We start from the raw sequence: 15,000 nt of genomic DNA, 5'->3' as shown, positions 1-15,000 counted from the left end.
TCTTTCTTCATTTGCGTTTCGCTGTTCGTGCGCGCGTGTGTCTGTGTGTGTGTGTGGGCGTTCCTCTTGCGTAGGGCGGGCGTTGGTGTCGTTGCGTCTGACGAGGGGAGTGGGGAGGGTAGAGGGGAGAGTGGGCGGGCGGCCTATCTGTCTGGCGGGACTCGACGGTTGGCCTTTGGTTTCGTAGGTCGTAGGGAAGAGTTTGTGGGTGAGCGTACCGTCGGGCGTGTACTACTTGGATGTGGGCGTGGGCATGGGCGTGGGCGTGTGCTTTAGACGCTCAGGACGTGTCCGCGAGTAAGTGTGGGAAAGAAGCAGGGGTACGCGAAAGGAATAGCGTTTCTGCCGGGATGACGGACTGTTGGGGAGCCTCTGTGATGGAGAGGTTGTGTGTCCCGTGAAGCGAAATATTCCAAGAGCTTTCGTTGACGGAGCTTGTTTTCCGGTCGTAAGTTGCTCCAGTGTCCCGAGAAGGACGTCCGTGAGATCCTCCTCGATCACCGTGATGGGAAAAGGATACGATCGCCACAGAAGCAGAACCCGTGAGGATGCGTCAGAATAAAGCACGTGTTGCTCGTCGTGAGGAGCGCTTGCTTGTCTGCATGCAAATGGAAGCACACAAACAGGACCTCTTGTGTGCTGAAGGTGTAACTCTGCCCCTAATGATGTCTGGAGCTTGACACTGATCTATGAAGGGCGTGGCTTTGTACGGGTTGTGTATCGCATTGCTCGTTAGAACGGGAGGGGAGAGAGAGAGAGAGAGAGAGAGAGAGAGAGAGAGAGAGAGAGAGAGAGAGAGAGAGAGAGAGAGAGAGAGAGAGAGAGAGAGAGAGAGAGAGAGAGAGAGAAAGGGAGAGGAAGAGGGAGAGTGAATAGAAGATAGAAAAGGTTAATTAGGTGATTATTCGATCGCAAAGGCAACAAAGAAAAGCAAGCATAGTGAGTGTTTGTTTATCACGGTAATTAATAGGGAAACATGTTAGGTTTATGCGTAATCATGTGGTTGAAAGAGCAAAGACAAAATTTAAAAAAAAAACGTTTTATCCGTGTTACTTTCTTGTTGTTTCTTGTTTTTTTTCGAGAAAGAAGACACCCAAGCACGGCCGGATGAAATGGAAGCCCGATAGAGAGAAAGAGAGGGATAAAAAAGAAAGAAAGAAATATAGAGGGAGAAAAGGGGGGAGAAGGAAAAGGAGAGAGAGAGAGTGACGGTGGGAGGGGGGACTTGTGTAAATCAGGACCACTCACTCACCCGGCGGTTCCTTTAAGGATTTCCTCTGGGGTTTTGGGTTCGCGGAGGGCGGGATCATTGGATAAAATAGTATCCAGCCATTTTCTCCTAGCCCCTTTCAACCCCATGAGAACAGACCCGGCGGGCGCCAGGGGGGATAAAACTTTGTATCTTCTTTGGCCTTTAGTGAGCCAGACAAAGGAGGCTGTTTTCCGGTTCTTCTTTTCTTATGTATATATATATATATATATATATAGAGATATATAGATATAGATATATATATATATATATATATATATATATAAAAATATTCTTCTCTCTCTCTCTCTCTCTCTCTCTCTCTCTCTCTCTCTCTCTCTCTCTCTCTCTCTCTCTCTCTCTCTCTCTCTCTCTCTCTCTCTCTCTCTCTCTCTCTTGTTTCCATCATATTTGCTGCAGTATGTTTGGTTATTATTATAGAACGCTCGGGAAATTTGTATTTAAACTCGCTGCCCTAAGAAGCAAGCGTTTTCTTCTTCTCTTCCTGTCGGCCTCCCTCGCGTGTTATTTTTCATCCCCTTGTTTATCATCCTAAGTGCTCTTATTTACCCTCCTTTCTTTACTTCCCCGCTATTGTCAGTTATCAGGTTAGCGTCGACAGTTTTTTTTTTTCCAGCGTGTTCGGCGCCATGTTTAAAGTGGCGACTCGGGTTACGCGTGTCCCGTTTTCTTTGCGTTCGTTAGCGGTGCGTGATCCCGTTTTCTATGCGTTCGTTGGCGGTTATTTCCCTTGACCTTTGTTTGACCTGACGATCTTAGACCCCTGATTACAGGCCTACCTAATGTAAGCTGTTTTGATTGGATATTAGGGAATCTTGCCCCTTACTAGTGGACTAGGGATTTCGTTGACAAGCGGCGATCAACTTGTCGGCTGGATTTGCATCAGGATAAAAAGTTTTTTTTTTTTTTTTTTTTTTTAAGAATGCATTTGAAAGCTGCCGTTAGGATGTCGAGCGCATGTTTTACTCTTCACGTCTTTTGTTGTTTTTTTGTCCTTCCTCTTCCTACTTTCCTCTTTTTTCTTTTCTTTTCTTTTCTTTTTTTCGGGGGTGGTAGAGCAATTCCGTTCAAGTGGATATAGAGGCCTCCCTCCCGCTTGCCGAATAGCCCGCCCATTATGTTTTCCTCTCTTGATTTCTTTTGGGAGGGACGAGTGCTCTGGCCTGGCCTCCGTCGGCTCGGATTTCAGGCATCCCGTGGCCATGTGTGTGTGTGTGTGTGTGTGTGTGTGTGTGTGTGTGTGTGTGTGTGTGTGTGTATGTGTGTGAAGTTTGAAATTAATCTTTCTTCTGCTTGCGTCTCTGGTTTCGTTTTGTTGTTTGCTGTTGTTGTTATTTTTTCTTGTGTCTCTGTCGCTTGTGCTTGAGAAATTTTGTTTGTTTGCTCCTCTTCCTCATCTTTCACTCACTCACGTTCCTGTTCTCCCTCCCTCCCTACTTCCCTCTCGTCCCTCCCATCCCTCCATTCTCTCCTCGCTTCCCCTCCTATTATGGCAAGTGGAAGCCCATTCTGCAAGCCAGCTGCAAACTTTCAACTCGGGAGTCAGAAATCCTTCTAATGCATTCTTCCTTTGGGTAAGCTCCAGCCCTTGCCTTTCAATTGAGCCCCCTCCTCTCCCCCTCCCCCTCCCCTCTCATGATTGGCACTTGCCACCGAGAAATCCAAGAGTCCGTCCTTTTCCATCGCCATCAATCCTTCTATGACTAATCCCCCCCCCCTCTCTCTCTCTCTCTCTCTCTCTCTCTCTCTCTCTCTCTCTCTCTCTCTCTCTCTCTCTCTCTCTCTCTCTCTCTCTCCCTCCCTCCCTCCCTCCCTCCCTCTCTCTCTTCTCCCTCCCTCCCACCCTCTCCCTCCCTCTCTCCCCCTCTCTCCCTCCCTCTCTCCCCCTCTCTCCCTCCCTCCCTCCCTCCCTCCTTTTACCCCCTCCCCTCCCCCCTTTTTCCTGCCCGTGTAAAGGTTGGTGGAGAGGCCCCTCGACCCCGCACTTGGCGGCGTAATGCCCCCGCGGGAGAGGATTAAGAGAGATGTTGTGTATTATTCTGGCCCGGTGTTGTGCGGGTCGCCGACGGGGATTACTCGGCTCCTGTCAGCTGATGGATTTGTGAGGCTGCTACAGCGCTACTGCCTCAGGACCTCCCCCCCCCCCTCCTCCCTTTCCTTCTACTTTTCCTCATCCTCTTCCTTGTTTTCTTTTTTTTTTCCTTCTTCTCATTCTTCTCTTTATCTGCATCTTTCGCCGTCTATTTCTCCTCCTCCTATTTTCTTTCTCCTCCTCCTTCTCCTACCCCTTCTCCTTCTTCTTCTTCTTCTTCTTCTTCTTCTTTTTTCCTTCTTTTCCTTCTCTTTCTCCTCCTGCTCCTAGGCTCTCCTAGTTCCATTATCATCATATTTTCGCGTTCATGTGTGTGATCGTATGCGTGTAAACTCTTTTTTTTTACGTTGTTGGATGGTTGATTATTTACATAGTATAATTAGATATTTGAATAGATATAATTATCCGTTGATATAAAACTTAATATGCGTTGTATGCCCTAATTGGCGTTTCACGTGTAAAGTCAAAGGACTGCGTGAGTGTCTGCGGTTATCTGTCTCGATCACTAAGTTCTGTCGAGGGAAAGTCTCGTCAGGGCGTCAGGAATGCGATGCTCGGACAGGATTACGATCTTTATATTTTGATGTGTGTCTTTACAAGGGCGCGGCGCTGTTTGCGACCGATTCACTCGATACGTTTCCCCGACGTCTGAAATGCATTGGTGTTTACGTTGGTCGCTTTGGAGGGGAGAGTAAGTCTCTCTCTCTCTCTCTCTCTCTCTCTCTCTCTCTCTCTCTCTCTCTCTCTCTCTCTCTCTCTCTCTCTCTCTCTCTCTCTCTCTCTCTCTCTCTCCCTCCCTCTCTCCCTCTCTCCCTCTCTCCCTCTCTCCCTCTCTCCCTCTCTCTCCCCCTCTCTCCGTGCGCGTGTGTGTGTGTGTGTGTGTGTGTGTGCGCGCGCGCGCCCTGAGGAGGGATCCGGAGCCCTCTCAATGACCCCAGAAAGGATGTCAATGCAGGTCATCGAGTAATCGGATTAGAGGAAAGAGCTTTTGATGTTCTCAGGAATTCGCTCGAAGATGATTGCTATTTATTTATCTATTATTGTTTGCCTTTCGCTAATTGGCTCCGAGCCTTAATAGCTACGGACTCCCACGAGAACGAGAGCGCGACCGCGACGGCAGGGTGGGCGAGGTTGTTGTTTGGGGTGAGTGTCAAGGCGAGGGTGTCAAGGAGTGCCAGTCCTGCCCGCGACTGCCTGCGACTTCCAGAATAAGCGGTGCCATGGTTACATAATCGCGGCTCGAAATTACCAGGTGACTGAGGAGGTTTTCTGATAAGAGAGAAGATGGATTGCGGTTGAAGGTCGACTCGGCCTCGACGGCATAGCCGGCCCAGGCTGGTCGGAAGGGAGGATGGACTAGCGCTGGTGAAGGAGCAGCGAACGAGGGCGCAGGAGGCGAGGGCAGCATGGCAGGCGGGCGAGGGAAGGGCGGCGTGACCCCGGCGTTGCGTCGCTTGGTGCGACGTGGGCGGCGCGTACTGGCCGCCAGACTGCGTTCGGCGCGCCCGTCTCGCCACGTCAAGCCTGAAGTGTACCACGTGTGGGCGGCCGTACGCCCACACGCCTGGGCAAGACTCTACCTGCAGCTGGGGCCATCACGCCCGCGCAGCAACTGCAAGGTAAGATTGCAAGTTCACCTTCTGGAATGTTACAATTAACAAACGCCGCTTCTCAGGCCATGGAGCTGACCTTCACGGCGATCGATGAGACAAAGACTCAAACTGCACGTCGGGAGGAGCTGCAGGTCAGCAGGAGAGGATAGCAGTGGCCCTGACCGTCCCCGGGAAACAGCTGGGTGCGTGGAAATGGGGCAGAGAGATTGCGAAAATATAGGTCGAAGGAGCATTTTTGTCCGACGTCGGAAGCCAGTGGAGACTCATCCGGCCTTGGCGAGGGCTGGCCAGCTGAAAGTGGTGAAGCTGTGGATTTGTTGCTCGGGAGTCGTCTGTCTGTCTGTATGTGGATGACCTGGCGTAGGCAAGGTTACGGGAGATTCTTGATTTATAGCGCTTGCAAGGCCTAATCTCTCTCTCTCTCTCTTTCTCTTTCTCTCTCTCTCTCTCTCTCTCTCTCTCTCTCTCTCTCTCTCTCTCTCTCTCTCTCTCTCTCTCTCTCTCTCTCTCTCTCTCTCTCTCTCTCTCTCTCTCTCTCTCTCAATGTAGTTTTGATAACTTATTCATACAGAAAGAAAATATCCTAGACTAATCATCCTTTCGCTCCTTTGATGATACGCTGTCGGAAACTGATCGATTAAATCCTTTTCTTATCCCATCCTCCTCGACAGGAAAAAAAAAAGTTGATTGAAATACCTTTGCGAGGAAGCGGCTTCTTGAAACCAAGGCAAAGTAAGCCTTATGTTGATTAAGTAAGAAGTTAAGGATGGTCCTGTCTTTGGAGTGGTGGTCGATGAGGGGGGGGGGGTAAATAGAATGGTTCTAGGGGGGGGGGCAGGTAAATCCTCCTGGTACTCACTTTCAATCTTTTTTTTTCGTGTCTTGTTTAGGGACAAACTTCCGGCTGGGATTATCACCCTGCCCAAACACCCTGGTACAAATTTCGATCCCGTTGTGCCCAAGGTCGTTTGTCTATTTTTATTTTTTTTTACCCCCCCCCCCCCATCACTCTCTTTTCTTTGCTTTTCTGTTCTATTCACTATTTACTTTTCCTTCCTTTTATAAACGTTGTATATCAGTTTTCGTTTACTCTGAGCTGTTGTAGGGTTTTTCCCCCCACTTGATAAAAAGAAGTCCTGGTAAGGTCATTTCTTTTGTGACGAGGGGTTCGGTTCTCTCTCTCTCTCTCTCTCTCTCTCTCTCTCTCTCTCTCTCTCTCTCTCTCTCTCTCTCTCTCTCTCTCTCTCTCTCTCTCTCTCTCTCTTTACCATCTAGTTTACATCCGAGGAAGGCCATTCAAGTGGAAGGAGAGTCATTACGGGGCCGGGTGGTTCCAGGGGCTTGTGATTAAGATGGATTGAGTAGCGTTTAATTGTACTCCGCTTCCCTTCCCTTCCCTTCCCTTCCCGTCCCTTCCTTTTCCAAGATGGCGGGTGTGATCCGGTCGATATGCATTTGTTTTTCGTTTTTATTTATTTAAGTCCGCATCGCTCATATATTCTGGTAACTGGGTTATGGGAATGAAATGGCCTCACTCCTTTTAAGTAATTTCTTTGTGTTATTCTGTCAATGAACTCGCAGTTGAGACAAGAGAAATGACGTGACTTGAGGGTTTTTCCAACTACGTGTGTTTGTCATCGATGACGTCACAGAGAGATAAACAACACCATGGCGACAGAGGATTTACTTGAAATATTTCAGGGAAAAGGAATTTACTCGACATATTTCACGTACGTACAAGTTCTTCGCCGCGGGCACACATGTGGGAAACGGGATTTCCTGGAGTGATGCAAGAACAGGTGTATAAATAAACAAGGTAAGAGAACAGAGACGGTACGAAATAGGAAATTTGACTGAATTCCAAAAACGTTGGAAATAAACATTAATGGGAAATGGAGGTTACGACCGTTTAACGAAGTTCTCAAATGTCAGATATAAACATCGACGTGAAACGGATGGGAAACAGCGGATAAACACACACACACACACACACACACACACACACACACACACACACACACACACACACACACACACACACACACACACACACACACACACACAGAGTGAGTGAGTGAGTGAGTGAGTGAGTGAGTGAGTGAGTGAGTGAGTGAGTGTGTGTGTGTGTGTGTGTGTGTGAGTGAGTGAGTGAGTGAGTGAGTGAGTGAGTGAGTGAGTGAGTGAGTGAGAGAGAGAGAGAGAGAGAGAGAGAGAGAGAGAGAGAGAGAGAGAGAGAGAGAGAGAGAGAGAGAGAGAGAGAGAGAGAGAGAGAGAGAAAAAAGAGAGAAAGAAAGAAATACCCGTACAATCGAAAGCGAAAAAGTCCCGTGGCATTATCAGGTCAGTGGTGAAACTGCGAGGGAGGAGCGAGGGCCGGGAGAGCCACTCGGATAACGAGGTGTTAAATAACTCGTGGTTTTCCGGTTACTTGCTGATTGTTATGTGCTTTGTTGGTGGTAGTTATGAACGTAATTATAGGGTAATTGTCTTTGGGAGATATGGTCGGTAATCGCGATCATAGCAGTATTGTTTGTTATAATGATTCTTTTTTTTTCTGTATAGTTATTATTTTGTGAAAAAGAGTTGAAACAATGATGATAATCCTATTCATAACAAGAGCGATATGATGTAAGTAATTATGTAACCGTTGTACTACAGTTTACATTTTCTTTATTAGCGGCCTCCCCTCCGTAGTGTTATTAACGCTTATCTATTCATTTGTTTGTTCTTCGTCACATCAGTTAGTGTTATTGACGCTTATCTATTCATTTATTTGTTCTTCGTTACATCAGTTAGTGTTATTAACGCTTATCTATTCATTTATTTGTTCTTCGTTACATCAGTTAGTGTTATTACCGCTTATCTATTCATTTATTTGTTCTCCGTTACATCATTTTGCGTGTTTGTTTTAATTATCCTGTATGTTTTCCGGAGCACCTGAAGGGCGGGCTGGTGACTGTCAAAACAATTACTCAAGTCACACGATCCGGGAACAGCAATTAGCGGAAGGAAACGTGAGAGCGGACGGAGGAGGAGGGTCGCCGGCCTGCGAACAACCGAACTACGGACGGCCTGGCCTGGCCTGGCTTGGCCTGGCCTGCTCGGCGCTCTCGGTCCTGCCTAACCATCGGCCGTGGGGAGATAGGGGGCATGGGCTGGGAGAGGGGAGATGGGGAGGGGGGGGATCGGGAGGGGAGAAGCTAGAGGGTTATGTTAGGGTAGTTAGGGTAGTGGTAGGTGTTAGGCAGGCCTTCGTCGGGAGTGGTTTTGGGAAGGCTTATGAGGCTTTCACGATTTGTTTGTATGTGGTGGCATTGCGTTTGGGTATGGCTGTTGCGCTTTGTGAAGCACTCGAATTGTCAAATTACGTGATAACATCGTCATGGTACATGATACTTTTAACGGCGTGTTTGATAACGTCGAGCTGGCAAGCGATAACGTTGAAGAAACACACGATACAGGGATTCCTTGTGTCATGACATTATTAGTTGTGTAACGCAGGGTGACGACAGTGTAATACTAGCCCTCTTATACAAGTCTGGAGAATATTGTTATCCAGGTGAATGGTCTAAATCGGCGGTAGAAACTATTGATTTTGTAATGCGAGTAATACCAGCGCGCGTACACAAAGTTGGGAGCATTTTCCGCCCGGACGAATTATCGAAGCTCGTACTGGAAGAGTCTTGAGTCATCGCTCGCGCATGGCGATCGCTCTCCTTGCAGCTGGCATTGTTCTCGCTCATTAGCCCGAGGCGAGTGAGTCCGGACTCTTCTTCCTTCGGACATTCTTGGCATATCCGGCATAAGAGAACGGACAGGCGTGGCCGCGTTGCCTTGTCCAAACAGGGCTTTGTCTGGCGGACACAACGGGGCAGTCCTCGCCTTTCCTCGCCTCGGTGCGAAAGGAGGCGCCGCGGTCATGCGTGTTTGTCCTGACCTGAGGTGACCTCGGTCCTAGCTCTCTCTCTCTCTCTTTCTTTCTCCTTCTCTCTCTCACTCTCTCTCTCTACCTCTACCTCTCCCTTTCTCCTTCGACCCCCCCTTTCTTGTAGGCCTATTGTCCCAGACCGTAAATCCCCTTTGCTCGGCTTGACCCGGGCTGTCCGTCAAGGGCTTTTAACCCCGCGGTCTGATTGGTTTTCTGAGGTCTAAGGGGGGGTGGGGTATGGCAGTGGGAGGGGGAACGGATTTTTTTTATAAACTTATTCAAATGAAAGGGGGGAGAGGTGGTAGGGTTAGGGACAATTTCGTTAATGAGATCGAGTAGACCACGGAGTCCAGATGCCATGAAAGACGCATATACCAACAAACACAAACAAATACAAACAAACACGGACAAATGAATAGACAGACGAGAGTTTAGCAAAAACAAAAAACAAAAGGTAAATAAAAGGGAAAAAAAAGCAAAGGGAGAGCGAGACCTCGGAAATATTTCGTCGGTAGTCCGCTCGTATCCCCTCGTGGCGGCGTGGCATGCGGTTGCCGGGCTGGGACAGGTGGAGTGTAAATATTTAGGTAACGGGCAGGTGTGTGTGTGTGTCTGTGTGTGTGTGTGTGTGTGTGTGTGTGTGTGTGTGTGTGTGTGTGTGTGTGTGTCTTTGTGTGTGTGTGTAGGGGGTGAGAGAGACGATGGGATAAACGAAAAGAGAGATAGTGTGTATGTATATATGTAAGTAAGTATGATTGTACATGTATGTATTTGGAAGGGGAGGATGACATATGAGTGTTGTGTGATATTTAGGGAGGGTATGATAGAGGATTTAAGGTTTTATTTTGGAAACAGGGCGATTTTATTCGGAGGGGGGTGGGGGTGGGGATGGGGGTAATTTTCCCCCCGCCGTCGTGCAACGGTTTTAGGCTTGTTTATCAAATAAAGATCAGGGGTTGCGGAGGGATGATGTAATTACTGTATCTGTTACAGAAGCAGAAGTGGTTTTTATTGTTTGTAATATGTTTGTTTATAGAGTTAACGTTCTGCTTTTCTATGGTGTTTGAAATTTTGATTTTTTTCATGCGTTTTCCGTAACGGCCAAGTAACGCAAACCGAGTTATTATGGTAACGAAGGACAGGTGGACGGAGTGAAGGACGGGGGGGGGGGAGCAGGTAGACGGACCCTGTAACGAGGAATGACTTTCTGTAAATGTGTGTGGCGGAGGACAGGTGTGTCCAGATACCTGCAGATAGGCTATCGGTATCGCTTTTCCACTTATTTCTCTTCGTTTCATTATTTCTCTCTCTCTCTCTCTCTCTCTCTCTCTCTCTCTCTCTCTCTCTCTCTCTCTCTCTCTCTCTCTCTCTCTCTCTCTCTCTCTCTCTCTCTCTAGTTATGCCTTTGTCCACATTTACTTTTTCTCCACGTTTTTCTGTCCATGTACCTACATGTTTACCTATAACAGCCAGTCAGACGATAGCTTATCCCCCTGCAAGGACACGTCACGTCATGTCACTTTCAACATTTCCCCCCGACGTTTCGATGCAGCTGCCCTAGAGGGGAGGGGGAGGAGGAGGAGGAATATGTGTGTGTGTGGGGTGCGGGGGGGAGGGTGGATGTTGCCGTTTACAAATGGGGCCGGTCGTAAAGATAGCGATCGAGCCATTTGTCCCTTCGTCAACAGCGGGAGCAAAGGAGTTGAGCCCGACCGGCCCTTGTTGAAATTAGGGGTATTCGTTGTATTTTTGTAGATTCCTTGATTGTCTTGAATTAGCTTCGCGTCCTTGCGTGTTCTGAAGATAAACACGAACAGACGGACTAACACACACATAGGTATTTAGAGAGAGAGAGAGAGAGAGAGGGAGAGAGAGAGAGAGAGAGAGAGAGAGAGAGAGAGAGAGAGAGAGAGAGAGAGAGAGAGAGAGAGAGAGAGAGAGAAGGCGTGCAAATATTTTGTTGAGAGGTCATTGGCGACCTGAGAAGCGAGGTGTCAGGTGTAGCCGTGAAGACGCCTGATTCTCATGCTCTGTTTCCGTTCTTTCTGATGACCTCTCGGCCACGGTGACCTTGTCTTCCCTATTGTTGACCTCGTAACTCTTATTTACCTATTTGTGGAATGCGGGACACAGATACTTGTCATTTATTTCTGTCTTTCTCTTTTCTTTATATCAGTCTCTCTTTCGCTTTCTCTCCATATATTGTTTTCTCTCTCTATCTCTCGCTCTTTGTTTATTTATTTCTCTCCCTCACACACTTACTAACTCACTCTCACTCTCACCATCCCAATCACTCCTTCACACTCCCTAACGTGGCGAGGGATAACGACGTCTAATTATGTGCTTGACCTCGTGACCTGACGAGCCGCCGCCACTTGACCTAGCTCTTGGCTGTCCCCGCCGCTCGACCCTCTAGGCGTGACATGCATGGGGCTGGGGTGGGGTGGGATGGGATGGGGACTCTGGCCGAGGCACTCATCCCCCCCCCCCTCATTCCCACTTTGCCTCTCAGGTGCCACTTCTCACGCTGACTGACCTTGTTTCTCGTGTGTAGTTTGTTTGACATTGTTTGATTGGATTTTAAAACCACACTGATATTTATTATACTCCTTGTACATGATACGCGTATATATTTGTATAGGTAGTTTATGCTAATGATGATATTGATTGTTATTATCATCATCATCATTTTAATATTTATATTGATTATTAACATCATCACCATAATGATGATAATAAAAAAATATATACATTATTTGTGCACATGTGAGTTTGTGTACTTTCTATTCATGTAATTCAGAGTATCACATACATTCGACCCACTATATAGCGTTCAGCCATTAGAATTTTAATAAGCCCTAAATGCAGATGTGAAAATGTAATTTATTAACATTCATCCTCTCCAACCGGCTTGTTTGTGTTTGTGCAAGGCTCAAGCACCCCGGGAGGGCACGAAGCTGAGGGCATGGTTATGGATGTGGGTAGGAGGAGGAGGAGGAGGGAAGAGAGGGAGGAATGGAAGGAGGGAGGGGAGGGAGGAAGGGATTGAGGGAGGGAGGGAGGGAGGGAGGGAGGGATCGAACTACCGTATAAGTCTACCAGTGTTTGTTTGATCGCACAGACCAGCTCCAAAAGGGGTCGTCGCATCGGTTCGCCCACGTGTTTAAGCTGTTGTTTGTGTTTGCGCGTTTTGATGCGATTAACAAGGCAGGCCAGGGATGCTCTTTCTCGCATGCCTTTTGAGCGCACCAGATGCAAAGGCTGGACACAAGACTCCCTTCTGTTTGGGGGAGAGGGGTGGGGGTGGGGGTGGGGGGCTTACTGTAACCGGATTGGGAGAATAAGAATAATAATGATAGTTTTTTTTTCTTCTTTTTTGTTTTCCTCTTTTTGTTTTCTCTGATGTCTTGAATGACATCACTGTAATGGCTTACTGTAACCGGATTGGGAGAATAAGAATAATAATGATGATTAACTATCGATGGACTGTTGAAGATTAGGAGTTTTTTTCTTCTTCTTTTTTGTTTTCCTCTTTTTGTTTTCTCTGATGTCTTGAATGATGGGAGGTAGCGTGAATGACGACGAGGTTGCATCTAATCGACGTGTGAATGGTTTATCGTTACGTGAGCGAGCCCGGGAACGTGTGCTTGCATTGTGTATCCGTCTTAAAGATCATCTTTTGCAACCGCTCGGAGAAGGTTGAGTGGTTTTCTCTCCATTGTGGTTGCCCCCCGGTGCATTATTGCGGTTTGCTATTTACCAGCATGTTGCATGAATGGCAGAATTAGGTCACGTGGTTATCCGTGCGGGGGCGGGGAGAGAGAGAGAGAGAGAGAGAGAGAGAGAGAGAGAGAGAGAGAGAGAGAGAGAGAGAAAGGAAAGAGAAAGAGAAATGGTGTAATGTAGATGACACTATCGAATCGAGGCTTCCGCACAGTGCAAAGGCGATGCAAGGAGCGGGCTTTCCGTATCAAGCCGGATGCGTCGGCATTCTGCGGCTTGCGATTGTATGACTCCCTCCTCCACATCCTTGCCCTTGGCTCGGGACGCGACGCCACGCCACGCCGCGCTGGGTTTCTCATCTTCCTCTACATCTTCGGAAGCGGCCCCGTTTCTGCTCCTTGTGCCCGCGGTCTCTCGCTCGCTCGCTCGCTCGCTCTTGGGGCTGCGGGTCGCTTTGTTTGGGCTTCGTTTTGTTTTCCATTTCGTAGTCTTTCGGGCTTTTTTACAATCTGTTGATAACGTTTCTTCTCATTTGCCTTGGTATGGGATCTGTTTTTCCGTCTGAAAATCAGCTCTGTAATATAGATGGATAAATATGCATATATGCGTGTGTTTGTGTTCGTATGTATAGATATGAGAGAAATAAATGATATACTCTATATGAAAAGCATTTCTAGTGTACTGAAGGGTCGCGTGCTTTCTCAGATGTTTGGAGTGCAAACGAGCGTGCTCAACAACTGCACCATTTCCCGGATGTTTTCGCTTTATGTTTATTTGAAAGAATAATATAAAAAATATGACATGCGTATTACATCAGTTATTTTTTTTTCAATTTCTTTTGTATTTTCATTAAATTTGTTAATGTCCATCCGCCTTTCAGAACGAAAAAAAACTGTTTGTCAGAGACATTCTTCAGGTCGGTTTGCTTAGTCGTATTCATCTCTCTTCATTCGTACCTGTCATAATTATTAAATGGCGAAATATAAAAGGCCCTTTCCCTCATCGTCGGTCGACCCGCGGACAGATGCCTCGCTTGCATCACGGCAAGTACTCACTCTCTCCGGGCTATTCCAGGTATGATCAGGTCGCAGGAACGTCCGTCTTGACTCATCTCTCCCCGCCCGCAGACGCCACCTGTCGGAGGGCGCATGCCGATCAAGGCCGTTCCGTTCCGTCTGTGTGTGTGTTTGTCTGTCTGTATGTCTGTTTGTCTGGTTTTTAAGTGTATTTGTGAATCGATTCGCGTTTATATGTGGTATTCTTGTGATTCGAAAATTCAAAGTACTTAACCGTCTTGACTTCCACGTATACTTATTTATTTCGACACGGATTGTGTTTATAAAAGAGTGAGAGGGAACCTTAACCCCTTTTCCATAGGTCTATATTTAGCTCCAGCTGCCGGCCACGTGACGGAATGTTGACGGCCTGTGAGCGAATGAACGTTATGCTAGTAGTGCCAAAGCCTTCGGTTTTACGAGCCGGCTAAACCACGCGGCCACCACACACACACACACACACACACACACGCACGCATACACACACACACACACACACACACACACACACACACACACACACTCACACAAATCCCTTTGAATAAATGGCAACAAAAAAGACACAAAGAAGAAAACGTTACCGGCTTAGGATTTCCGGTCTCCCCCTTCCCCCCCCCTTTCCCCTACCCTTTATCCCTCCTCCTCCTCCTCCTCCTCCGCCTCCAGTCTTCTTCAACCACCGCCTTAACCCTTGTGTTACTCCTCCTACTGCCTGCTGCCTTCCTCTTTGTGTCTTGGTGTTTTTGGGCGTATGTGGGTGTCATTTTTTTGTATGATGGCCTCATATTCATGTTGGATTGTATTATAAAATGAAGCGAGGATCCGTTACTTCATGTGATGCAAGATTTATGGAGGAAAGTGAGACAAGCGAGTTGCTCTTTTATCGATTATTTTTTATCTGGTACTATACCCCGGCGCTTGGCAAAAGCAACAGTATGCTAATATATCCAAATTTCCACGGCTGCTCTGACAGGAAATCGAAATGGGCGGAAGGTTCGGAAAGGCCCTTTTTTTAAGCCCTCTATCGGTTGCTCGTCTTAGGAAAGGGTATTCGATGTATTTCTCAATTCCTGGTTTTTGTATTTACTTTTTTCCATTGACTATTTTACCGTTTTATGAGTAAAGAATAACGTTCTCTCAAAAGGCGATATTGATATGGAATCATAGACATCTGAAGAAAGAGAAGCGGCTTCTCCTCCGCCTCCTCCTCCTCCTCCGCCCGTGTCGCTTGGCCCGACCCGCGCGCCAACCTTCTCTGTCATACCCCAGGGTGACGTCTGGAGACCCACTCCGTTTTCCTGCTGGGTTGTTCTCTCTCT

At 47.5% G+C, this 15,000-nt stretch overlaps 1 protein-coding gene across 2 annotated transcripts in view; it reads left to right on the top strand.

Annotated features, from left to right (window-relative positions):
* Positions 1-15,000, top strand: part of LOC122250087 (cytohesin steppke) — a 138,998-nt gene that overhangs the window by 34,464 nt on the left and 89,534 nt on the right. The window contains exon 1 of one of the 2 annotated variants that reach the window (XM_043011406.2): positions 4,754-4,981. The exons of the other annotated variant lie outside the window; for it this stretch is intronic. Coding sequence (XP_042867340.1) covers positions 4,769-4,981 — 213 coding nt within the window. The 5' untranslated portion in view covers positions 4,754-4,768. Of the gene's footprint in view, positions 1-4,753; positions 4,982-15,000 lie in introns of those variants that run through there. 2 annotated transcript variants of the gene reach the window in all.

This window comes from Penaeus japonicus, unplaced genomic scaffold (assembly GCF_977035675.1).
Source record: "Penaeus japonicus unplaced genomic scaffold, GWHDUDI00000001_assembly GWHDUDI00000026, whole genome shotgun sequence".
Classification (NCBI taxonomy): domain Eukaryota; kingdom Metazoa; phylum Arthropoda; class Malacostraca; order Decapoda; family Penaeidae; genus Penaeus; species Penaeus japonicus.
This window is presented reverse-complemented; position numbering and strand designations above follow the sequence as displayed.